Source organism: Pelobates fuscus, chromosome 5, assembly GCF_036172605.1.
Source record: "Pelobates fuscus isolate aPelFus1 chromosome 5, aPelFus1.pri, whole genome shotgun sequence".
In the NCBI taxonomy this organism is placed as follows: domain Eukaryota; kingdom Metazoa; phylum Chordata; class Amphibia; order Anura; family Pelobatidae; genus Pelobates; species Pelobates fuscus.
Window position 1 is genome coordinate 55,600,282 of NC_086321.1, and position 27,146 is coordinate 55,627,427.

At 41.2% G+C, this 27,146-nt stretch overlaps 1 protein-coding gene across 4 annotated transcripts in view; it reads right to left on the minus strand.

Moving 5' to 3' along the window:
- Positions 1-13,866: 13,866 nt before the first annotated feature.
- Positions 13,867-27,146, minus strand: part of CTIF (cap binding complex dependent translation initiation factor) — a 225,112-nt gene continuing 211,832 nt past the window's right edge. For 2 of the 4 annotated variants that reach the window (XM_063453861.1, XM_063453863.1), the window contains exons 11-12: positions 18,597-18,650; positions 16,817-17,821 (exon numbers count right to left, since the gene is read on the minus strand). In XM_063453861.1, coding sequence (XP_063309931.1) covers positions 17,606-17,821; positions 18,597-18,650 — 270 coding nt within the window. In that variant the 3' untranslated portion in view covers positions 16,817-17,605. Of the gene's footprint in view, positions 14,170-15,828; positions 16,453-16,816; positions 17,822-18,596; positions 18,651-27,146 lie in introns of those variants that run through there. The other 2 variants (XR_010090873.1, XM_063453862.1) reach the window with 2 other exon arrangements.

The window sequence follows — 27,146 nt, forward strand, 5'->3', positions numbered from 1 at the left end:
AAGAAAGGGAGAGAAAGGTGACAAGATAGAGGTACCTTTAACAGGTCTAAATAGCTGCCCTGTATTATGATGGAAATATCAGATTTAGAAAGTAGTGGGAAATCGTAAAAAAATTTAAAGAAAGAACATCATTCCGTTTGACTTTTTCTACGACTTCATAAAATTGTATCTATTTAATTGAAAAATAATGAATACGTACCATGAAAGTTACACTTTAATGAACTAAAAGTCTTTGAAAACAGGCGAGATACGTATTTAAGGCTTATCCTAACCACAATTTTACATCCAGGTTATCAAAGCGCATGGACCTAGGCAATTAGCTTATCATAGAATACAGCAGCAGAATTAACTAAATTCTGCTAAATTAACTGTACAGCGCATTGCTGCGCTCACATTAGGATTTTTACTATAGCTTTGACGAACCAGCTCCGTTTTTACAGCTGTAATCACACAATCTTTTACATGGCTCAGAGACCCTATTTATTAACAAATCAATTTAGGCTACACTAATTAAGATTACAATTTGCAGTAGTCTCCAACCATTCACAAAAAACAGTGGTTTTCAAGCCGCAAACCACCTCAAAGTGTGCCACAAACACAATGACTTAATGGTCTGCAATAGGTTGAACGCAGCTCTTAAAAGGAAAAATGGTCATCATTTTTTATTAATGGAAATGAAAGATTGCATGAAATCTAGATTCTGCGTATATAATTTTTGTGCAGTGCACAAATCGAAGTAAATTCCTCGTAAGTGCTTCTCTTGGCTTATTGCTGCACTAGGTTTAGCCACCTTTAAAGAAATAGTCTTATAAATAAATGATCTCCCCACTGTTGAAGAAAATATATATTTTTACCTTTTTCCAGTGGTGATACAGTCTTCTCGCAGCAGCTCTGCCCCCAGAAGATCACCAATACTGATTACGTGAGGGTGAATCCTCTGCTTCTCGTAAAGAAGCATTGGTGACATACGGCATGTGCGCAGTAATTGGCATGACCCACAAAATTGAAACCAATGCGTCTGTATGAGTTTTAAAGCATGATCAAAGCAAATGCTCAGGAACAGCAGGTATGCATTGAAGGACTTTTACAAAAGTACGGGTTTATATTGAAATTGGTACTTTTATAAAAACTGCCAATGGGAGAGAACATTAACCCCTAAAGCATCGGCAAGCTGGTGTCCTTTAGGGGATTAGAGTGGTCCTTTAAGATTTCTTCATGTGGAAACAACTATTAGTCTGGGAACCATGACGTTAATTGGGAGTTCGTGAATGTTCACAGATCCTGATATCATGCAGAAAAAACAGGCATCTAAAAAAATATGCTCTAATACAATTTCATCTGATTAAACTGAACGTGGTCTTAGCAAATACGTGTTTCCTCTGTTTCACGAATAGAAGAAGTTGTTACCACAATAAAAGGATAAGTCAGGAGATGCATCGAAAAGCATTAACTTCTACTTATACATTCTAAAATAACACACAAAGAGGATACATGACACGTAACTTTGTATCTTTTAATATTAAAAATAACGGTTACAGATTTACTTTGAAGGGACACTATAGTCACTAAAACAACTAACTTAATGAAGCAATTTTGGTGTATAGATTATACCCATGCAGTCTAACTGCTCAATTCTTTGCCATTTAGGAGATAAATCACATTATTTATGCATCCCTGGGCACACCTCACTGCATGTGACTTACACAGCCTTTCTAAACACTTCCTGTAAAGAGTCTTCTAATGTTTACACTTCCTTTATTCCAAAATCTGTTTACTTTATAATGTCTTATCACATGCTCTGTTAATAGATATCTAGACCCTGCAGGAACCTCCTTTATGTAATTAAAACTCATTTTACAGAGAAGGTGATTAAAAACTTTTAAATTAAGTTTCATCTGATTGAAATTGAAACCGTTTTTTTTTTCATGCAGGCTGTGTCAGCCAGGATAGGTGTGGCTAGGGCTGCATAAACAGAAACAAAAATGATTGGACTCCTAAATGGCGGAAAATTGAGTAGTGAGACTGCAGGGGCATGGACTACACACAAAAACAGCGTAATTAAGCTAAAGTTGTTTTGGTGACTATACTGTCTCTTTAAGTATGCACTAAAATGGGGATTCTCATATTGCAATTATTACTAGCAGTTATTTTAGCTAGAAGTACGCACTGTAAGTTTTTACATTCTTATAAAGTAAGAATGCAAATCTGATGTTTATATGTTGTTGCTGAAGGTAAAAAAAATGTGTGGGGAAAAATGTCTCTCTAATCGAACTGTTCCCTGGTCCAAAAACATTTGGAACCCCTAAACTAGATCATGCCTACACAGACATAGCATGTTCACACGTAGAATGGATGGAATAATAGTCTGGTAGATTTTCATCGGGATAAAGGTACATTGAGCCACATAATGGATGGATCTGTGCACGAGTCCAACTTGTGCTGCCCTAAGAGGAGGGCGCTGACCTGGAGACCAAGACAAAGCTGTACGGAACAAAGCCTGTGAGTTGATAGATTAGCATAGAATGTATAGTTTGTTAAGCAGGGTCATTTCATTGTGCAGTCTGAGACATTGGCTACATCCAGTGAATATTAAGTCTACCTCAACTACAATGTATCTAGAACTTGTTATGCTCTTGTCACCACACCAATTTCAACAAACCTGTAATTACTATGACATAGCACGTTTTAAAACCACCTGCCCGTGATCACAGCAACATCTAGTCACCATTTATACAAATAAATGTATATCCATCATTTAGTGCTGTATCTTAGGATATATATACAACCAAAATATGGTTCCATGAAAAAGACTGATACTGTAGTTGTTAGTCAATGTGAAATAGATATAACGTTAGGAGATATTTTATCGGGAATTCAATCTATCATTGAGGAGAACTGACAGAAAGAAAACAAGCATGCAATAACCCGTCCAGATTATCCGAGTAGTAACAGTGCAAGTAGATGACCCCAGAAAACAATCATACTAACGGATACACAAGGCATATTTTAAGATAGGTCTATAAAAGAAGTAAAAAAATGAGTTTGCATTTCAATTCTATATAACGCCGCTTAGAACATAAAGCTTCCATCTCACAGATTTCTCTGATCCTGAGCATGAAAGATCTTCTAACACTCACATTGGGCAGACATTACATCAGAAGCGGACACTGAAATGCATGCAAAGATATACTTTAACAACAAAGACTCGAAAATAACTGTGGGTTCTATGAAGGTAAATAAGGCATCAAATTGTTTCTTGATCTCAGAGGAAATTTCCACTCAACAGACAATAGTGTTTTCCCCTTTTTGTGGCTCAATTGCGAATTGCTTACTTTTTAATTTTTTTTAATCAACATCAGCAACAGTGATGCATTTAAACCATGAGGGCTTCTAGTCAATCTGTATTGGTGTGCAGGATCTTATCTATCTTAGCTGTACAGATTATAGACTAGGAGTCATCATAGAAAAGGGAAAACTAATGGAATATCTATAAAGATATTTTTAGTTTACGATTCTCATACAAAATAAACATTTTTCGAACATTCTCTGTACCATGACAGACATCAAGTATATTGTGGATGAACAGCAGCAAGTGCTGCTATTTCTGCTGGCCCAAAAGCCAGGCTCAATATCTCTGCCAACAAACAGGTGATTGAAGTTGTTCCCTTTAGCTGCTGTAAGAGAACCAAGTACGAGTAAAGCATTTGTCCACATCCACCAAGTTTTATAGTCTAACACGGTATGAGTTCAGAACTGGCAGAAGACTCATGTTGCCAGGAAAATTATTCCACTGACTGGCAAACCCTGCTCGACATTATAACTGGTTCCAATTTGGCAGAATTCTTCAATATAAAGTAATGAGCATCATTCTTTCAGTTGGCACATCATTTGTTAGCATGGACTGGCCATAAAATGAGTCCTGGTAATGAATGCAATGTGTAGGTCATGCGCAGAACCAGATTTAAGAATATTGTTCTCGAAACAATGTTCTGTGGCTTACTAAATTTGTAAGAAACACTCAAAGAAAGAAGTTGAAAAATGTTTAATAAAAAGAATAAATAAAATCCAAACCTTTTCGAGACACTGTTTCAGCTCAATGATACTCATTCATGTAACATGTGAAACGATGAATGGCTGAATTAACTCTGCCAGGTATGGAGGATAGACACACGCTAGTATGTTCAAATATTTTGTTTCAATCTTTAATAAACTATCCGAGAATTCCAGACACACTCATCTTTCTGTTCTTTGATGGAGACAAAGACGTCAAAGTTAAGTTTCCTTATACTCCCTCCTACCGCAGGATGAGCAAAGGACAGGAACTACCCAGCCTTTCCCCTCTTGCATGAGGAATTTAACATTTAATAAGCAGAAGAAATGATTTAGTAACTAAACGATCAATAAAGAAAGTAAATAAGGAAATTGCCAAGCACTGACATCATTTCCTGACTGCCCTTCAGGAAGTGAAACTGTGACCTGGAATACTTTATGTCCAATACATAACCCACAGCATACTTCAAAGTCAATTTATTAAGCTGGCTGTACGCTTTTCCTCAGTCTGGGAGATAGACTGAGCTCAGGAGACAAAGCAAAACGAACAAACTCCACTTATTTTTTGTTTTTTTTATTCTGTAAATATAAACGACGGGACACAAAAGTTTACACAGTGATCACAAAATAAGATTGTAAGTTCTAGAACACTTACAGTTTTACTCTGATAGACATTAAAGAATGTCTGTGACTCAGAATATGACAAATCTCATTTTAATGTCCTGACAAATTCTTCTAAATATTGTGCTTGCCAAACAGCCAGCAAATATATAGCTACGGCATGTAGTTATGTAGAATGTTGTTGAACTGTACATCTACCTTCCTTAGTTTCTTTTCCATTTTGTGGAGGTAAACTATATCCATCTGTAAGTGTATCTTACTCATTTGTGCAGATTATCACTAAAACAATGTAAACCATACATTTACGTCTATCTGGAACTGGCACTTTAATCCATTTGTTTTGGAATTGAATCAGTCACTTCAAAATGACACTACCTGTACATTCATTAATCGATGCTCAAATTCAATGAAGGCATATATGTTGAGGGACAATACATTTCAAGAATATTTTACTGACAAAACAGACTGTAGTTACTCAAAGATGCACTGAAGTGTACATCTTTTCCCTTGGGATGATAAGTCCATTTTAAAGTATTCCTGGCATTAGAAAGGAAACTGATGTGATGGAATCGATTTACCAAATTTATTAGTGTACTATCGAGCAGTCTGTTTAGCTAACGCAAAATTCTTATATTTCCCACAGGTTTTTAATAAGTGTAAAAAAAGTGGCTAGATTTAGAGGAAACATCTTTTCCGGATAAATGATATTTTCTGTGGACAATGACATCACTTCCTATATGACCAAAGAGTTACCCGACAATGTTACATGTGGTGAAATCATGAAACTTGTGACAACTAATGCAGATAGTTATAAACCGTGTCCCTGGCACCACTGTTACAGGTGTTCTCTCTGGTAATTCATGTTTTTGATATTTCCAGTAGTAAGGATAGACAAAGGATGGGTGATACGGAATATTCCATAAATTAAGTTTGATGAACTATCCAGAGCTTCTACTAAGTGGGGGGTTTCGAATTCGGATTTAAGAATAACTTTGCATTCTTAGAATGCTGAGAAGGCATAACTCAGCGAAGTCACATGCCACGTCAAGCTTTGCATGAAAGTGGAGAATGCCAAGCATCACATTTCTACCATTTACCATGCACTATTAAGTTATCCCAGAGCATATGATGGAAAACATTTAGATAAGCTTGGGGTTCCTTCTGAAAGTATGGGGAATCATTTGTGTCTGCTCCCCACTGACTCTTATGGCTTATGCACATTTAATGACAGCTTATTAATCCTCTATTTCATTTCCGTTCTTCTCTTCCCTGATTTCTCCTACCCTCAGATGTGCCGATCTACCTTTTTATCTCTCTGGTGTGTAGTTCAGCTGTTAAGATACCCACATTTGCAGTGCCCACTTCCTTCTATGAGGGAGTGTGCACTTGGTTATTAGAGCTTGTGTTGTCAAATATAGGTCAAGGTACCTGTGAGCAGAAGACAGCCGTACATTATTTAAAGTTTTTACTATACACCTCAGCTTGAACTGATTATCTGTATCTCGATAATGCTGGGGAAAGGGAATAAAATGTTGAATTACAAATATTTAAACAACATGGAATCAATTTAAAGGAAATGACATTTTATGTATACACTGTGCTTGCCAAATTGCTAGCGCATGCATAACTTAAATACTATGCCAACTTTTCCTTCTTCTGGAGATTCCAAACACAGCACCACTGACAGATGCCCCACTTCCTAAGAAGTAAGCTGGATCCCACAATGCGAAAAGTGACGCTACACACTAAAATTTGTGGGATGTCAAACTTATTTGGCAGAAGGGCAAGTGTGTTGCCCTTCTATTGATTTACCATAGATGTGTGCCTATTGACCGACACATTTTTCTGGTAGTTTTGTCAATACAAAATATATATTACATTAAGAGGAACTTGCCATCCATACATTTTGTATATGACAGGTCCACTTTTAGGTAACAATAAAGCTGTAATTTCTAAAGAATATAATGTGTTTTAGGGTACCTTCTCCCTAAAGTGAATTTTCTGTTCACATAATTATATACAATTACGTACACTGGTTAAGCAAAAGACGAGAGGCTTTGCAATTTTGAGATAAGCCACACCTGCAAGCACCACAGACCAAAACTGAGGTAGGAGTTGCATGATCTTAAAACCTGTCAACTTAGAGACATCAAAAAACAAAAGTGATGCCAACCCTAAGACAAAGCTCAACAGATTGCCCTGTAGTATGGACCTCACTCAAACGAGAATATCAAATGAGTTTTATCTCATTTGTGCCATTAGACTGGTTTCACTCACAGGGAAATTCCGACATTGAAATGCCAGGTAGGTCTTCTCGCTATGCGTGTACCAATAAACGCCATTTCGGACTCTTATAAACTTTCCTAGTGAGGTACATCTAAGGAAATGTAACTTATGTTTAGGGAGACCTAACGCCAACTATTGGAAGTCTTCAAGCCAGGGCACGTGACTGCCAGATTCGGACAGCAACGGGTGGCTGGTAAGGAAGCATGCTAGCCAAGTAGATCTTAAAAAAAAAAAAAAAAAATGACATGGAAGAGTTTGCTTATGAGCAATGATTTGCAAATTGTCCCAGACTAGAGCATTTTACCATGCACTCATGCATGCAGTTTTGTTTTACATTTTTAACAAATGTATTTCTCCAGGATACTGAAGAAATGCTAAAGCTAATGCTTCATATAAACAGGGAGTCACTGATAGGATGGTAAGTGAAAAGAGTAGAAATACGTAGAGTAATATATTAAATAGTAGAGTAAAATAGTTCACTGGCTCATCCACCATCTTTATCAAGGGTTTGCCTACGGAAACATCCATCACTACTGATGCAAGACAAGAGTCATCAAAAAATGTCTAAGTACGGTTGTGTTTGGGTTTTTTGGGTGTTTGGGCAATAATTATAGATTTTATTTTAAGACACGGAGGCTCATATTGCTTAACCCTTTCTTTACTGTCCACCAATAGCAGCAAAGAACACAACAGTAAGAAAAAAAATGGTAACCATAGTGATAGGCGACACCCATACCAAGTCCCAGTAAAATAGTCAGCACATCCCCACACATTTCCTCTTTCTTTGCTGCTCTGACCAAAGATAAGTACATGACAAATTTTCTCTCCTATCTGCCGGTCTGGACCCTGGTGAGCTCCCTATCTATACCCTCTTAGGTCATGCTAGTTTGGGGTGATTAACTCCTGCTAGTCTCCTCTGCTCTATTTAGCTTTATCCCATACTAAGGTTATATTGTTGTTTCAGTTTTTTGTTGGGGGATATCTCACAGCACTACCATGCCCAGATCTAAAGTGCTTGCCAGCCCCTCCTCCCCTAGGGAGATGGACATGCCCCAGGTTTTAGATAACCCATTTTCCAATTCTGCTTCTCCTTCTTCTGTTGGGGACCCTATGCCCCTGTCTGATGAGACCCAGTCCCTGGCGCTACAGCGCTCAGTCTCTGACGCCATTATGGCTGCTATGGGCTCCATGTCCTCTGTCCTCTCCCAGACCATATCAAAGGCCTTACTTACACGCCCTTTGGCCGCAGAAGGTTCGGCCATGCCGACACGCTTAGCGCAACCGGCTACTGACCCTATAGGGGAGGCACCCAAAAAGGCTACTGCCAAATCCAGGCACTCAAATCTCCCTGCCTCCAGAACCAACATGACTGGTGTGACTATAGCCACCCAGCCATGCAAGAGAGCCTTTCCGCGCCAGGCAGAACGGGCACGGCAGTGAAAATGTGCTAGAGCACAAAAAGAGAGCGACTCCGACTCAGAAATCGGGTCTAGTGAGGAGGCTGACGCGGAGTCTCTGGATGACTCTGATGACGAATTTTGTGGGCAGAAATCTGACCCTTTTGGCCCTGCTCACTCCGCAGTGGTTGCGAGTGGCCCTAGGAGCGACTCCCCCGCTACTGCGGGCTCCACCCTCATGGATCCGTCCGGGGAACCCATGTTTGACCCGGATGCTCTCCATCATCCGAGGTCGGCGGAATGGCTCCCGGCGGACCATGTGGCACGGTACCTCAAAAACTGGGTACGACGCCCCCTCAGTAAGGTGGCGCGTAATAAACTTAGGGCGGAATGCCCTAGACCATTGGTGCCTAGCAAAGTCTGTGAGACCCCTGTAGTGGACCCTAAAATGACCCAATTCCTCTCTAAAATGGGTTGGAATCCCCGCAAGGGTCTAGATTCAGCACTTAAATCGTGCCAAGATAAACACCTTGACATTTTCGGCCCTATGGCCAAACTGTTTGAACTGGCTGAAATCGCCAGAGTCGAGAACCGGCAGGTTGACCCGGAGGAACTCCGTGGTTGGGTGCAGAGGGCTATCTGCATTGCAGGCAGTGTAAACGCCTCCCTGTCCATTGAAAGGCGTAAAGCCATTCTGTTCAAAATTGAGCCCAAACTGGCCATCCTCGCCCTCACAGAGGCAGGCAAGGACGCACAGGGCCTCTTATTTGGGGACTCTTTTATTAAGGACCTGGGGCGCTTTGTGGGTGCATTCACAGCCCTAGATAAGGCCCAATCCTCCATGAAGAGGGTGTTTCAGGGCCGGGTCTCTACCAGGGCCGGCAGATTCAGGGGTCGTCTGTCCGGCTGCTCCAATTACCATGCCCGTGGATCGGGACAAGGCTCCTACACTCAGAGAACACCCTACCAGGAGACGACACAGCAGTCTCCTTTCTTCCCCTCTCGTGGAAGACCGTGGCGTTCCAGAGGCTTCAGAGGGAGCCCCGGTTCCAGACGCCCTTACGGTAAGCTTACATCTACCTCATGTTTCTTCCAATATGTGTGTAGGGGGCAGACTCCGTAATTTTTTCCACACCTGGACAACCATCACATCAGATGTCTGGGTTCTGACCACAGTTCGGGGGTTTCACATCGAAATGGTCGACAATCCATGTCACGTACCCCCGCCTCGCCCTATTTTGCTTTCTACAACCGACCGCGCCTTGATAGACGCAGAACTAACAGCCCTCCACGCAAAAGGGGCGATAGAGCTGGCCACGGTGTCCTCCACAGGGGTGATCAGCAATATTTTCCTAGTAGAAAAGAAAGGCGGACAAATGCGCCCTGTTATCAACCTCCGTGCCCTAACACCCTGGTGCGCTATCGTCACTTCAAAATGGAGGGCATCCACCTCCTGCGAGACTTACTCCTTCAGGGAGACTGGATGGCAAAGTTGGACTTGAAGGATGCCTACCTGACGGTCCCAGTGGCCGATTCTTCCAGGGACCTGTTACGTTTCCTCTGGAAAGGAGACACCTGGCGCTTCACGTGTCTCCCCTTCGGACTATTGTCAGCACCTTGGTGCTTCACGAAACTGATGCGCCCCGCCATGGCTTGGCTGCGCAGTCGGGGAGTCCGGCTAATCGTCTATTTGGACGACATCCTCATCATGGCACAGGATCGTTCAGTCCTTCGGAAACACCTTCAATGGACAATGGACCTCCTCTCCCACCTGGGGTTTCTCCTCAACTGGGAAAAATCCTGCCTGTCTCCTTCACATCGCATGGAGTTCCTAGGCTTCACGGTAGATTCTGAAGCGGAGTCACTGAGCCTCCCTACCTCCAAAATACGGACTATCCGCAAGGAGCTGCGCCGCGCTTTCACGCGCACCCAGCTATCTCTACGCCACCTGGCACGGATCATTGGCCTTCTGGCAGCATCAATCCAAGCGGTGTTCCCAGCCCCACTCCATTACCGTGCCCTCCAGCGCCTGAAGATAGCACACCTTCGCGGGGGGGGGGGGGGGGGCGTCCTATGCGGACATGATCTCCCTGGACTCTGAGACTCGAGACAAATTGACCTGGTGAATCCACAACCTCTCGGCTTGGAATGGCAAGGCCATCTTCGGCTCCCAACCAGAGTTCACGGGGGACTCAGACGCCAGTCTCCACGGCTGGGGTGCCCATTGCAACGGGGTGACTACCGGGGGTCGCTGGTCGGCAGACGAATCCCACCTCCACATCAATGCTCTGGAACTCCTAGCGGGTTCATTCGCGATCCGGAGTTTTGCAAACGGGACTGCCAGCTCTTGCATCCGCCTGCGCATGGACAACATCTCAGCGGTCCGCTATGTCAACCACATGGGTGGCACTCAGTCTGCAATCCTGGCCCGCTTGGCGAAGGACTTCTGGGCTTATTGCTTGGACAGGAACCTGGTGGTCCAGGCAGAATACCTCCCTGGGCTCCACAACACTCACGCGGACTGGAGTTCACGCTGTCGGACAACAGCGATTGGAGATTGGATGTGGGAGTATTCTCCGCTATATTGTCCATATGGGGTCCTTTTGCCGTCGACCTCTTCGTGTCCAGACTCAATACCCAACTACCCCCGTTCTACAGCTGGCGCCCGGACCCAACCGCAGAGGCAGTGGACGCCTTCCTGCAAGACTGGACTGGCTCACTCCTCTACGCCTTCTCCCCGTTTGCCATGATACCTCGGGTCCTGCTCCAAGTTCGCCGCCAAATTGCCAACCTGATCCTAATAACCCCATTCTGGGGGACCCAATCCTGGTTCCTGCAACTCCTGGAACTGGCGGTGAACGTGCCCAGACTGCTGCCGTCTCTACCGAACCTCCTCCTGGACCCATCAGGCCTCCAGCATCCCCTCCTGGCGGACGGGTCGTTAATACTGCTCGCGTGGAGGATTTTGGGAGTCCCTGGGAAATCCAAGGGGTTTCGGACACAACTCAATGCCTCCTGGCTGACGCATGGGCTCTTGGGACTAGATGAGCATATGGGACCGCTTGGAGAGCTTGGACTGGCTGGTGCCTGGCTCAGAAGTTGGATCCAGTTTCTGCACCTGTGACTGCGATCCTCCTATTCCTGACTTCGCTGTTCGAGGCTGGTCGGGCATATCGCACGATTAATTCATACAGATCGGCCATATCCTCGGCTCACCAAGGATTTGACGGCTGCCCAGCAGGCCAACATCCGTTAGTGTGCCGATTACTTAGGGGCTCACGCCTGTCACGCCCCCCCCTAGACATCGTTACTCATCTACATGGGACGTCTCCTGCGTTTTGTCGCGGTTCTCCTTCTGGCCGCCTAATGCAGAGCTCTCCCTGCGACAGCTGTCGGCCAAGTTGGTCTCCCTGTTCTGTCTCATTTCATGCAAACGGGTATCGGATGTTCGTGCCCTGGACTATGATGCTAGGTCTTTCACTCCAGACGGGGTGACGTTTAACATCTCCAGACGCACCAAGACCGCTATTCGATAGGTTTCTTATCCAAGCTTCCCTGGTACTCCAGCCCTTTGTCCGGTGGCCTGCCTACGAGAATATGAACTTCGAATAAGCGCACATCGAGCTACGTCGTCTCCCCAGCTGTTTCTTTTGCTCCGTCGCCCCTTCTCCCCTGTGTCCAGTACTACATTGGCTCGCTGGGTGAAATGGGTGATGTCTCTGGCCGGCGTGGATACGTCCATCTTTGGTGGCCACTCAGCGCGAGGGGCATCGGCCACGTCCATGGTGAATTCAGGTGCACGTCTGGAAGACCTGATGAGAATGGCTGACTGGTCCCGCGAATCCACTTTTCGCGAGTTTTACTTTTGATCTTTGCCTCACGCTTTTTCTCCAGTGATTGATCAGCTTTAAACTTGCAATATGAGCCTCCGTGTCTTGACATAAAATTACATGATTTTGCTATTTCATGACGAAAAGTCATGATTTTATGAAAGACAATGAGGCAAGTATTGTCCCACCCTTCATAGTTAGTTTACTGATTTACCCCACCCGGTTGTTTATTCTCTCCTGCAGATTTTCCAGGGTTGGTAGGTATTCATTATGTGCTCTGGGTTTTGTATAGTTTCAACCGTCTATTAACCTGCTCATGTTACGTGATTATTCGAAATGCCTATGATGAATTATGCACACTGTGTTGCTTCTGTCTAGTTATAAAATTATGTCCTGGCATACGCACTTTGGTTCAAGTACCGATTTAACCGTTTGGCTCCTGTCTTTTGTGTTTTCACAGGTTGATTCGATGTTGACCAAGGGTCTCCAGCACTTCCCTCTCGGCTTTACCGAGTGGCCAGGAAGTCTGTGGACAATGCTGTAATGGGTCCATCACTGTTGGAATCTTGTTTTCGGATGAATCGGTCCCAGTTTTGTTATGGTTCCTGATCGGAGTCCGGCTGGATTTCGGATCGCCTGTTCTATTTGGTTTGGACTGTTTCAACGTTCCTGTTTGGTTATTATTGTCTCGCATCTCCAAAGAAAGATGAAATGTGTGGGGATGTGCTGACTATTATACTGGGACTTGGTATGGGTGTGGCCTATCACTATGGTTACCATTTTTTTCTTACTGTTGTATTCTTTGCTGCTATTGGTGGACAGTAAAGAAAGGGTTAAGCAATACTCGCATCCGTGTCTTTCATAAAATCATGACTTTTTGTCATGAAATAGCAAAATCATGTAATTTGTGGTTTGAAAAATACTGGAGAGGCCAAGTTGTCTATAGATGTGCAGTAGATGAAGGGTGGTTAGAGACATTCTAACTGTTTAACAAAGTCTAGTAAACTAATGAAACATATACTGAATATTATGATGGACTGTCCGAGGCCATCTTTTATAAGCTTAGATCGGTGATGCATGCATTCAAGAATCGAAGAAAACACAGGGATTAGTTTTAGTACACTAAAAACCACATGTTTCTCACCTCTAAATGCCGACATATTTAAGACAGTTAGCATCTAAAAGTCTGAATGAAAAAGTGTTACAGTTGACACCTTGTCTTGTGTTGATGTTTCTGCTCTTTGCTGGATGTGTAAACATGCACCCGACATGATCTAACAAAGAGAACACTTTTGCCAAAGAACTTCACACAAAAAAACGTAAACATCATAGACAATTTCATAACGATTTTTGTTTTATCATAGTGGCAACATTACGGATTGTACAGTGATGCAAAAATGCTGACCTGTTACAGGATCCAGTTAAAAAGTAGCATTTTCTAATATTTACATATATGCAACAGCAAAAAAACAAAAAACAAAGAAAAAATAAAATTCACATTCAAGTCCTGCTCTGGTCACAATCAGACAAGCAAAATAGAATCAAAAGATGAGATCTGAAGCGTATGTAACACCGCATAATGTGCTTCAGCACTGAATGTAAGAGGTCTAGTACTGAACTTAAAAGTGACACTATAGGCACCCAGGCCACTTCATTTCATTGAAATGGTCTGGGAGCAGTATCCCTGTCCCCTTAACCCTGCAGGTGAAAATACTGCAGTTTTAGAGAAATTTAGAGCACTGGTTCAATGCTTTCGTATGGGATAGACCTAATTCGCTCACCATGCATATGCATTAGGCTCCTCCTTGCAATGATATTGGAAGCTGCAGTGACAAAGTCCCACGGCACTGCACTCGAGTACTTGTTTAAAGCGTTATTTAATCCTTTCATTTCCATTGCGGGGTGCATACAACAATCTAGCCAAAGTTTGCAGGTTCCCAGATGTTTGGGTAATTTCCGACACTATCAAGTACACTGGAACTGGACTGTAAAAAAGCAACAGAAAACCTGCTTAAAAAGGTTATTAACCAAGAACCAGTGAAGAAATATGGGGGTTTGCTACTTATGTACATTTCATACATCACCACCAAAGATCTTCCACTTGAATTTAGATGTAGAACAAAGCATATGTTGGGCTAAATAAAACCACTTAATTAGAGTTCGGTCCCACTTTAATCATGATTTGCCAAATCTGGTGTCAAAAACCTACACTCACATTTGATTCTCTAAACCAGTGTTCCTTACAGTTTTTACTAAACAAGCGACAGTGGCAAGACACAGCCAATAGGACGGCCAAATGAAATGCAAATCACCTGCACAAACGCCCTGGGGTGTCCCCCTCCCTATACGCCCTTACTTGTGTCCTCTGCCCATATCTTTCTTGTGCCACCCTATCCTTCCCCATATTCTTCACATCATTTTATCAAATCTTATTTTGTCTCTATACCTCCCACGCTGTATGCCCCTCTTCTTGTGTGTGCCTCTACTACTAAACCCCTCTCTCCTACCCTCATTACAATGAAGCCAAGCTGTACAGAGATAGAGAACTTATGCCATTTCCACTACCCAGTCTGTCAGCTCGGTGTGTCCACCACAGGGCACACATAGTGGTAAAAGTGTACACCCGCCATATCTGTACCGCTCAGCTGCACTACAGTATTGGCCAATGCAACGCCCCCCTGCCAGCTGTCACTCGGCGCGGAACGCCTCCTTCATAAGTACACTACAACCCATTTGTCAGGTGCCTAAATCACCCCATTGTGTGCCTTCAGTAAAGTCTCAGCGGGCCATGCATTGAGGAAGCGACTCTACTCTACTATAAACTGTAGTGACTGATTTGGACATTTGCATTGATAAAGGTCACAAGCCAGAAACATTTGCAATCTTTGCTGTCCTTAAATAAAATGATGGTAGCAATGTGGTGTGCACAGAGCATCTGTTAGCCCACATCTCATTTTTTCCTTGTTTCTGTATAAACTTTAGTGTACTGTGAGCTACAGCGTGAAGATCTTGCAGCACAGTCTATGCTTCTTACCTTAATTAAACTTTTTTCAGGTACCTTGACCTTACTATGTAGTGACTATATGGTGAAAAGACAAATGTCATACTGCCCAAAGGTAATATGGAAGATGGCAAAGTGATACAAGTACATGAATTCTGTTTAAAATGTAATTATGATAAAACATAGCAAAATGATGTAGGTCTCAATGCACTCACCAAAATGTGTGCTTTTGTCTCACTATTCTTGTGTTTTAAAATTTGCAACTGCAAATATATCCATATAAAAGGTTATGGGCAGGATTGTCTTATACAGATAGATCCTGCATGGCTAAACATGGGAACTCACTAACTGTATGTCAGGGCTCCCACATTGCAACACTGTGGAAAATGTTGGCAGATTTTAAATGAATGGCCATAATACTGCTTAGAGCAGCCGGGAAGCCATATTGGTTTTCTAAGAGACTTCCTACGAAAGTAGTCTTTGATTCAAACCGTGCTAGCAACACAATGAATAAACTGGGAACTTACCAGGGTCACTTACGCTCCCTCTTAATAAGCAGCTCACAGGCCAAAGTATATGTGTACATATGTGTATTTTATATATATATATATATATATATATATATGTATACTACACACCTGCATCAATGAATCTCAATCTACCTTTACCAATACAAAATATGGCTGAGCACTTTCAACAAGTACTATGGGATTTTATTCATTAAACACTAAACTGTGAACTGAAGTCAGCATTACAAAATGCGGGCTACAATATAGCCATGTGGTGACTATTTCAAAGTTGAAGAATTTTTCCAAAAGCACTATCTATCAAACTTTTGTAATCTGGTTTCCAATGTTCTATATTTCAATGTTTATTGAATAAAACCCCAGTATGTTGCAGATTATACATCTATAGCTTACAGCTTCACACAAAAAAATGGCTAGCGGCATCTTAGGAAATAAGTTAAAACCAGCTTATTAAATTATAACAATGTTGCCACCGTGGCAGAGGAAGTGGTGTTTAGTAATTATATATGAACAGTTCTTTGCTATATTCAAGCATATTATTTGTAAAAGTGAACATAGGTACAGTTTCAGTTAAATAACTTAAACTGGTCATGGACTAAAAAAAATAAAATATCTCGTATGTAGGCAACAAGTTGCTCACCGGCTGTTGGATAAACACAGAACCCATGACACTTTGCTCATTATAGACTGGCAAAGGACTCAGGGAGTTAATGCATACTAAACAGGTAACACGCCTTGCACTGTAATAAAAAGAAAAATAACTTTGTTACTGAATTTTATCAAATATAGCTAAAAAGAGGCCAAAAATAAAAAAGCACATCTAAATGCATTTTGATTTAATTTTGCCCCTTTTCAAGTATTGTTTCAGAAAAACTAAACGGTGCCATGGTAATCTCAGGACGTAGGTGTGCAAATTACTATTACTGGTATTTTATTTTTTTATTATTCATTGATTCCTTCCCCATTTTTGAAATATATAAATAAGTCACATTTGTAGAGAGACTGCAATTTTTTTTTGTTATTTTTTTTTTGCAGTTGGTGAAAATTTGCAGTCACTACATCAGTTCTTTTTGGGAATTTGGAAAACTGTCCCCAACCAGAATACTTGCAGCTTCCAATATATGACTTAACCACAGCCGTAACAAGAACATTTGGTCTTTTACCATCAATAATAAGGAATTATTATTTTTTACACACAGTCTGCCAAGTCAAATGTGATGGTTGTTTATTATGTTTGTTTGTTAATTACTTGTGTTTTTTTTTCTCTGACCACCCAAAGGAAAGTGTCTATTTATTTCAAAAACTAAACAAAGCAGTGCAAATAAATATCCAACCCGTGCAGTCTTCTAATAGATCATTAAACCATGTTTCGAGGCTTTCAAAAGCACAAATCCCTACAGCTCTGCTGTTTGACAATAGAGTGTCTGGTCGAACCACGCCATCTTTTGTCCTCCTGAGACATCTGCTCCAAACTGTCTCCTGCCAGTTGGCCAGTGCAAGCCATTACAATGGTGTGTAAACAATAGCAGCCACTGGTCTTTCAATACACATTTCTTTTGCACCTACAGTGACAATGTCTCCTTGCGTGTGCAGCCTATACAGTATGCAAATGTCAAAAAGAAAAAGTATACCAAATATATAGCAGGAGAAGAAGGCTGCTTGTAACAGAAGATAGAAAAGGATGATCCTTCCTTCACTGAATGGGGTCTCAAGCATGCTGCTAATTGACATTACCAATGTGTACTGTATCTCTACAGCATCTTTGTAGAAAGGTTCAGGAGTCCAGTTTGTAAGGTACATTCTGGTTTACTTCAATGTGTATTTTTTTTTTTTTTTTTTTAGATTGGTGTCTCTTCCCCTACCCAGAAGTTGTGTCCTAGGCTAGTGCCAGAGTCAGCCTGTCAGTTTCTGGATGGTCTTGTTGTAGTATTGCGTGATGGTTGGTGTCAGAGGATTCCAGCTGTTGGCATGGAGCTCTATGACCTCGAGCAAGAGGGATCGTGTCAGCATGGACTCCGAGGGACAAAGCATCTTGTCCCGTACATTCGCCAACAACTCTGACATCATCTCAGGCAACTGCTCTTCAAGCAGGCGGCCGGTGCTCTGTAGCTGTCAAAAGAAAAAGGGTCAGGAGATGCATGATAAGCTGTAAACCAGTGACCACACACCTACGTCTCCCTCTAATCTGACTCGAGAGTAAATGAGGGGGAGACTGAAGAACACTGGAATAACATTACCTCACTGTAAGCATTTTAGTCTTATAGGGAAGCAATGCAGAGGAGAGAGTGCAGGGATTATTAGACAGGGATAATGGAGCAGTGATTATTGCCCTATGGCTAATTAGTCATATGATTCAAAATACTTTATTTATCCTCAAAGGCAGAGAGAATGGTCTCTTTCTAAATAATGCAATACCCCAAAAATGATACTATTTGTATACCGGCTCAGGAGTCGTAATCTGCATTGTGTTCAGACCAGATGTGTATATTTATGAGAATAACCACGATTTCTGTATCCAAAATATATATCTGCTTGCCAGTTTATAATCCTGGGGTTATGGGGGACAGTATTTCCATCTCTTGATAAATAGTACACCTTTCCTTTTGTGGATACATACTCCCAGGGAAAAAGGGTGACATTTTCGATAAAAAAAAAAAAAACATACGTATAATAAAAATTTACAAAACTACATACAGGTGAAAAAGCTACTCCAAATTTATACCTTCTTTCTTTACAATAAAAGAATTAATGCAAAAGTCTAATTTCCTGTATCCACAACAGCCAGTATGGTAGAAATTTGCACACATTTTTGTTATTTTTATATTTAATCTAATGGTTTGAAAAGACAGAAACAGACTATTACGAGACTCAGAACATATCTCACCTCCATGGAGCAACACAAGACAGCGTCTTCCTTGACATCCTGTGACTGTAACAACTGGAAAACATAAGGCAAGAAAGTATACGTGAACCACAGTCATCCATCGTGCTAAGGAACTGACAAGTGAAGATTGATGACAATGTTAAAGTTATATTAATATTCATATGGAAAATGTATAGTTATTCATATGCTATTAAAAAGGATCAAAGAACCAAGGAAAATTACTGCACACTGAGAGAAATGATTACACAATCTTAACAGAAACTGTCACAGCTTAATAAATCTTAGATGGTAGGAAAATATAAAACTATAAAAAAAATACAGACAAGGTCCCTTTGAAGGGTTACTTCAACCCTTTGTGGCTAAACATTATTTACTTGGTCCACTCCCTTAATTTAAAAAAACAACCGGGCGAAGCTCCCTTACTGTTCAACACCCTGGCATCACTTTTCCCTCTCTGTGGTCCAATCAACTCAATCGTAGAGAAGCAGTTGATTGGACTCTTCTCACTGGCTCAGAGCACATGTGCACACTATGAGCTGGAGAGGAAGTGAGGGGTGGCAAGGTAAAGTGGGCATTAGTGAGAAAGACCACACGTACATTATAGACTATAGAGAGGCAAGAAGGGTTGAAATGAGGGAGGGGAGTTTTCTGTTTTCCTCAGCAGATGAATGTTGAGGGCTGGGTTGGCTCAACTGTGGAAATCCCAGGTTTTGATTGGCTCCTCTCATCCTATGTGCACAGCAGCCATTTTTCTTTTTATCAGTAGCTGACTCTGGGAGTTTCTATTTCTAATGCAATTCAAAGATGGCTGAAATGGTCATATATACACAAATGGTATGAGAATGTATTTTCTTATTGGTCAAAGATGATCAAACCCTCCCATAACCGGATCCATGGGTTTCAATGGTGAGAGCTATCACTGTATGCACCAGCAACAGAGACAGCTCAAACGTTTGAATTAGTGTAGGACCCACCGTAATTGGGATACTGTGAAGTAGTGGAGGGCTTAATACAATATGGTCATATGCTGGAACTGAATTCCCATATTTGTTTGCTGAGATAGTTGATATTAAAGAGACACTAACAAAAAACAAGGTCAGAAGGTGCCTGTAGCAAGATTGTTAAAAAATGATAAGCTTAGAGTCATGCCTACAAATGCTCGCAGTTTAGGGAATAAGATCCATGAACTTGTGGCAATAATGGCAACTGATGGTGTAGATTTAGTCGCTGTTACTGAGACATGGTATAATGAGAAAAATGACTGGGACATAGCAATACCAGGGTATTCTTTATATAGAAAAGACAGGGTGTAAAGAAAGAAGGCAGGAAAGGGGGAGGGGTGGCACTGTATGTGAAGGATAGCATAAAATCTAGCCTAATAAAAGTTAGTGAGGTGAACATAGAGTCCGTTTGGGTTACGTTAGAATTTGGTAATCACACAGTAATTAGTGTAGGTGTGATTTATAGGCCCCCAGGACAAATTGAAGAGTTAGATAATCTACCAGGAAATAGCTAAAATGACAATGAAGGGGGAAGTTGTCATCATGGGTGACTTTAATCTTCCTGATGTGAATTGGAAAACCAAAATAGCTGCTTGTGCCAGGAGCACACATATTCTAAACTCCCTACTGGGATTGTCTCTAAAACAAGTCATTGAGGAGCCAACTCGTAAAGAGGCCATAATAGATTTAGTGTTAACAAATGGAGATTTGGTATCAGATACTACTGTAGGTGAAGGTTTAGGATCCAGTGATCATCAGTCAGTGTGGTTTAATATAAGACTGAGTCACACCACACAAAAACAAAAGTTTTAGACTTTAGAAAAACAGACTTTTCTAAAATTAGAACATGTGTAAAGGAGTCATTATCAGACTGGAGCAAATTAAATTGGAGTCCAAGAGAAATGGGATTATTTAAAAGTTGCACTGCTGAAGGAGACAGAAAATTGCATTAGGCATGTCAGTAAAATAAAAAAAATTCAAGAAACCACTGTGGTACTCCGCAGATGTGGCCAAAATAGTAAAAAAACAAAAAGTTAGCATTTAGTAATTATAAAAAAAAACACCAGAGTGAGGAGACAGAATGATCTATAAGATTAGGCAGAAAGAGGTTAAGCAAGTTATAAGAGCTTCCAAATCACACACAGAAGAGAGCAGTCAGTAGAAAAAAGGTGACAAAACATGTTTTAGATACATAAATGAGAAAAGGAAAGTAAAACAAGGATTAGTTAGATTAAAAACAAAAGGAAGGTATGTAGAAGAGGATAAACGTCTAGCTGACTGCCTCAATGAATATTTTTGTTCAGTATTTACAGATGAAAATGAAGGAAAGGGGCCTCAGTTAGGAAAAAGGACAAATGAGTCATTTATTACGTGAGTTTACAGAGGAAGAGGTTCTACTTCAACTGTCAAAATTAAAGACAAATAAGTCAATGGGACCTGATGGAATACACCCAAAGTCATTAAAAGAGCTTAGTGGTGTACTAGCAACACCATGAACAGATTTATTTAACCAATCATTATTAACAGGAGTAGTCCCAGAAGATAGGAAGTTAGCAAATGTTGTGCCCATTCACAAGAAAGGAGTCGGGCAGCTATAGGCCAGTAAGCCTTACTTCAGTAGTGGGGAAAGTAATGGAAACCATGTTAAAACATAACATTGTTGAACATCTAAAATCACATGGATTTCAAGATCAGAGACAACATGGGTTTACTTCAAGCCAAACTAATCTTATTGATTTTTTTGATTGGGTAACTAAAATAATAGATCAGGGTGGTGCAGTAGACATTGCTTACCTAGATTTCAGTAAGGCTTTTGACACTGTTGCACATAGAAGGCTTATCAATAAACTGCAATCTTTAAGTTTAGATTCCAATATTGTTGAATGGGTAAGGCAGTGGCTGAGTGACAGGCAACAGAGGGTTGTAGTCAATGGAGTATATTCGAAGCTTGGGCTTGTCACCAGTGGGGTACCTCAGGGATCTGTACTTGGACCCATTCTCTTTAATATTTTTATTAGTGATATTGCAGAAGGTCTTGATGGTAAGGAATGTCTTTTTGCTGATGTTACTAAGATATGTAACAAGGTTGATGTTCCAGAAGGGATAAGCCAAATGGCAAATGATTTAGGTAAACTAGAAAAATGGTCAGAGTTGTGGCAACTGATATTTATTGTGGATAAGTGCAAGATAATGAATCTTGGGCGTAAAAACCCTGGGCAGAGACAGTACGGAATATTTTATAAAGTCCTAACCTCAACATCTGAGGAAAGGGATTTAGGGGTGATTATCTCTGATGACTTAAAGGTAGGCAGACAATGTAATAGAGCAGCAGGAAATGCTAGCATAATACTTGGTTGTATAGGGAGAGGTATTAGCAGTAGAAAGAGGTTAGTGTTCATGCCATCTTACAGAACACTGGTGAGACCTCACTTGGAGTACTGTACACAGTACTGGAGACCCTATCTTCAGAAGGATATTGATACCTTAGAGAGAGTTCAGAGAAGGGCTACTAAACTGGTTCATGGATTGCAGGATAAAACTTACCAGGAAAGGTGAAAGGATCTTAACATGTATAGCTTGGAGGAAAGACGAGACGGGGGAGATATGATAGAAACATTTAAATACATAAAGGGAATCGACACAGTAAAGGAGGAGACTATATTTAAAAGAAGAAAACCTACCACAACAGGAGGACATAGTCTTAAATTAGAGGGACAAATGTTAAAAATAATATCCGGAAGTATTACTTTACTGAGAGGGTAGAGGATGCATGGAATAGCCTTCCAGCTGAAGTGGTAGAGGATAACACAGTAAAGGAGTTTAAACATGTGTGGGATAGGCATAAGGCTATCCTAACTATAAGATAAGGCCAGGGACTAATGAAAGTATTTAGAATGTTGGGCAGACTAGATGGCCGAATGGTTCTTATCTGCCGTCACATTCTATGTTTCTACAATAGCTCCCTTCAGGCATTTTCATGTAAACACTGCCTTCTCAGAGAAAATGCAGTGTTTACATTGCCCCTAGGGACACCTCCATCTCCTTAGATGGCCCATGAAGGGACTTCCTGGCTCAGGGTGCACAGTAAGTAGGCTAAAAATCGGGCCTTTTGAATATGTCACAAAGGGGGCAGAGCCAGCGTACCCGCGCAGCACTGGAAATAAGGTGAGATTTATACTTTTATAAGGTGTGGGGGGGGGGGGGGGGGGGGGGCGCAAGCCACCTAAATGGTGGGTTTAGCACTATAGGGTCAGGAATACAGGTTTGTGTTCCTGACTCTATAGCGATCCTTTAAGTAGCCTTATAAAATTAAAAATATATATATTTTTATGTGGGCGCTGTTCTTTAATCTGTATTATGTATGGATTTTGGTCACTACAGCAGCATCATTCCTGTGAAATGCATGTTTCGGGTGTGACCTCAATTCCTTTTTGTCTTTACAATGTAAAATAGGATAATGTCATAGAGGAGAACAATTGGTGTCCTGAAACTGTTCCTGCTATCAAAATCAAATATATCCCACTCTCTAGTAGACTACAGCAGACATTCAGGTCTTCTCATCAGCAACAGCAGTGAGCAGCGGGAAGAGTGAAGAGAGAATAATAGATTTAGGGTCATCTAAGAGCAACTCTCCCTAAATTAAATACATGGTCACCCGACATTAAGATTTAACAAATATTTTTGGCTCCTTGCTTTCATGTATGTTCCAACCCCTAAACTCAATCAGGCCCACACTATGCACAAGATACCGGAACCCTCGGGTTGACAAGACTCACACAGCTTATGTCAGAGATGAAAAGAAAAACTTGCGTAACATTAAAATAAATAATGTCAACCACACACTTTCTGTAGAAATGATTACACATGTTCGGAACAGTGAGAGACCTAGATCTAGGAAATTGACGACTAAGCTATGTTGCCAGAAGATAAATTCTCAAATGAAAAGCCCTGGTTTTTGTTTAAAGGCACATAAAAACAAAATCCACAAAACCTTGATAATGGCACCAGAATAAGATTTCATAATCTATAATGATTATGATATGTCTAATAAGCAGAACTTGCTCAACACTGCCAAAGTCCAAAATTCTTCTGACCCTGCAGCTATTCCATTACAACATATAAGGAAACGTTTCTCTGCTGCACCCTCAAAGACAACACCCCCTCTTCGGTTGCACCAGAAATTGAAGACAATATTCGGGGGTCAACACCTTTCCACCCCCTATCATATTCCCTCAATTCCATCTGTTTCCAATAGACAGTGAAATTTATTCTTAGAATTATTTTCCAGTTGAGAAATAAAAAAAATGACTAAAGAAATTCAACACACTATCGTTAAAGCAATGGTACTCCAACTATATAATAATAATAGAAATTGGCCTTTAGATTAGGTCAAATTAATTTTCTGCCCTCTTTAAAAAAAAATATATAAAAAAAAAAAGTGCAGACCTATATAATGGTGTCAATTTTAAAAGAACACATTAAATATGTTCAAGTAGATTAATCTGTGTTTGTGCGGTGATGTTTATATCTATTTGGTCATATTACAGTATAATTAACACATCGGTGTGAGTAAAATGATCGGGGCAGGTAAGACAATCCACCCAGGGCTGGCACACCTCTAAACATTGCGACAGAATATGGCAGTGGGCAAGGAGAACGGAAAACACTGCTCCGGGTCAGGTGGAAAGTAAAGATGGGTGCCTCCTGGCACAGATCATAGTGTCTTCCTAAAAGCAGTGTTACAGTATCTCGGATCTCTCTGCTGACTGAAAGGAGACACGGCAGAAACACCTCACTTATTTAGATCAATGGGAGGATGAAAGAGATCCATAATCTCCATGGAGTTCTGGCTCCACACACAGATGAAGCTCGAGGAGGGATTTCATTAGCGTCTCGCTGACTCCAGTGATGTCTCACTAGTCTGCTGTGGGAAGTTGCAAAATACGATTAAGCTGGTGAGGATACTTTGTCTCTTTTTAAAGTAACTCACTGCATAGCTTTGGAAATTGTTTTTGTGCACTTACTGCATAGCTGATCTTTAGAAGATACTTTTTTTTTGCCTCTCTAGCTAGTATGTGTATATATAATATAAACATATAAACGGACTCCTGGTGACCGTACTATGGCTTGCAGTAATAGTTGCCCACTGGCCACATTACAGGGCTGTATATTAACCAATCACTGACCAGGTTACAGGGCTGTATATTAACCAATCACTGACCAGGTTACAGGGCTGTATATTAACCAATCACTGACCAGGTTACAGGGCTGTATATTAACCCATTACTGACCAGGTTACAGGACTGTATATTAACCCATTACTGACCAGGTTACAGGGCTGTATATTAACCCATTACTGACCAGGTTACAGGGCTGTATATTAACCCATTACTGACTGGGTTACAGGGCTGTATATTAACCCATCACTGATCAGCTTACAGGGCTGTATATTACCCCATTACTAACCAGGTTACAGGGCTGTATATTAACCCTTCACTGACCAGCTTACAGGGCTGTATATTAACCCTTCACTGACCAGGTTACAGGGCTGTATATTAACCCATCACTGACCAGCTTACAGGGCTGTATATCAACCCATTGCTGTCCATGTTACAAGCCTGGGAAATGTTTATTTCAGGGGGAAGCTAATGTAATCTTATATTCCATGTAAATCTGGTGAAAGAGTGAGGAAAATTAAATGGAAACTATAGTCCCTAGAACAACTACAGCTCATTATATTTGTTCTGGTGAGTAAAATCATTCCCTGCAAACTATTTGCAGTAAACACTGTTTTCAGAGAAAATGCAATGTTTACATTGCAGCCTAGGGATACCTCTACTGGTAACTCCTCACAAGGCTGCTAGAGGTGCTTCCTGGGGCAGTGATGCACAGTGTGCAGCACTGCCATTTAGTGTCTCCACCCTCTTCATGGAGACACTTAACTTTTCTCATAGAGATTACTTTATTCAATGCATCTCTATGAGGAGATGCTGATTGGGCAGGGCTGTGTTTGGCTTGTGCTGCCCCTGATCTGCCTCCTTGACAAGCTCAACAAATCTATTACTTTCCTATGTGAGAGCATTGTGATTGGCTAATATCACCACTTCTGATGATGTCAGCCAAGCAGGCAGATCAGCGGCAGAGCCAGGAGCAGCAGACAAGAATAAAGGTAAGATTTTGCTATATTTAGGGAGGCTAAATGATGGTTTTAACAACCCTTCCCCTCCCCTCAGAATGTGAACAAATGTGGAAGAATAGCAGAACAATGACATACAAAGACAGTAGAGAGGTTCTGGACTTCATCTGATGGGAATTCAGGATTGGGTATATGTAGTGTTCATCATGGTGGGAGGGAAAGTTCAGAAAAAACAGAACTTGCTCTTATAGGGGTTGGTGGGCAAGTTCTAGTTTTCCTGGTATAGCAAAGCCTATTCTGGCTTGCCGTGGAACGAGAGGACAGGTGCAAATTTTGGTTGTTCAGAGTAGAAGGACTGATTTGGATTCTTGAGAATGTAAAAAGGGTTCCTTAGGGTTGAACAGCAAGTTCCTGTTCTTGCAGTAGGAGGGCGAGTCCTGCTCCCCCAAATGTCTACACAGAAAGGTCATTCAATTAATAAACATAGCCTAGCAAAATGTCACCTATCACCTGCCTGTTAAACTTTGAATTGATGCAATTCATGGGGGGTTGTTTAGCAACAGGTGAAAAGCATTCTATGCCTGAACGCATCAGCTATTAGTCAGGTAATTCAACCCACACAATTATTCTCAATCTTAATTAGGTATTTCTTACATAGCTTTCATTGAAAGAACATGCAGGAATAATTATATATCGTGTTATGTATTTTGAACTTTAGTTCTCAAACTGCATCATGGGAATTGTAGTCCACATATATGGACTTCTAAAAACTCAATCACAAAAGCCACAACTGTGCCATTTGATACCAGTACAGTATAAATACACCAATAATAAAAAAAAAAGTCAATTTTCTCTGTGTCTCTCATAACTCTACCTCTGTTACACACTTATCTACTTAAAAGAAACTTTGAGATGCTCTTCATTTGTTACTTCAAGCTAATTGTGAAATCTTCAAGTAAAATAATACTGCAGCTCACACGTTCCACTATATATTGTTGCTAACCGGGTATTTCAGTGACCTGGAAATGGTCAGGAATAGATCACGAGATAGGCTAAACTGACTGCTAATGATTATCGGTTTATTGAATAACCCTGCAAGCAGAAGTTAATAGTAGAGCGTGCATAAATAGACGCCTTTTTGAAATATATCAATCAACTATGGATAAATGATGCAGCCAATCAGATTTACATTTAGGAAAGAGATGTGTATGAACATTTAGATTGGTTAATTAGTTTCATTCATAAACGGGAAACAAATGTGTCCAGCTTCCTGACACAAGGATCTAGAGTGTTTGTAGTTTAGTCCCCAGCATCATTAACGTCACAGGTTCTGCGCGTACTTCGTGGCTTCGGTTTGGATCAAGTGTCTCAGCTCAAAGCGGATAATTAAGGTTCAGTATGGCCGCACCTGAC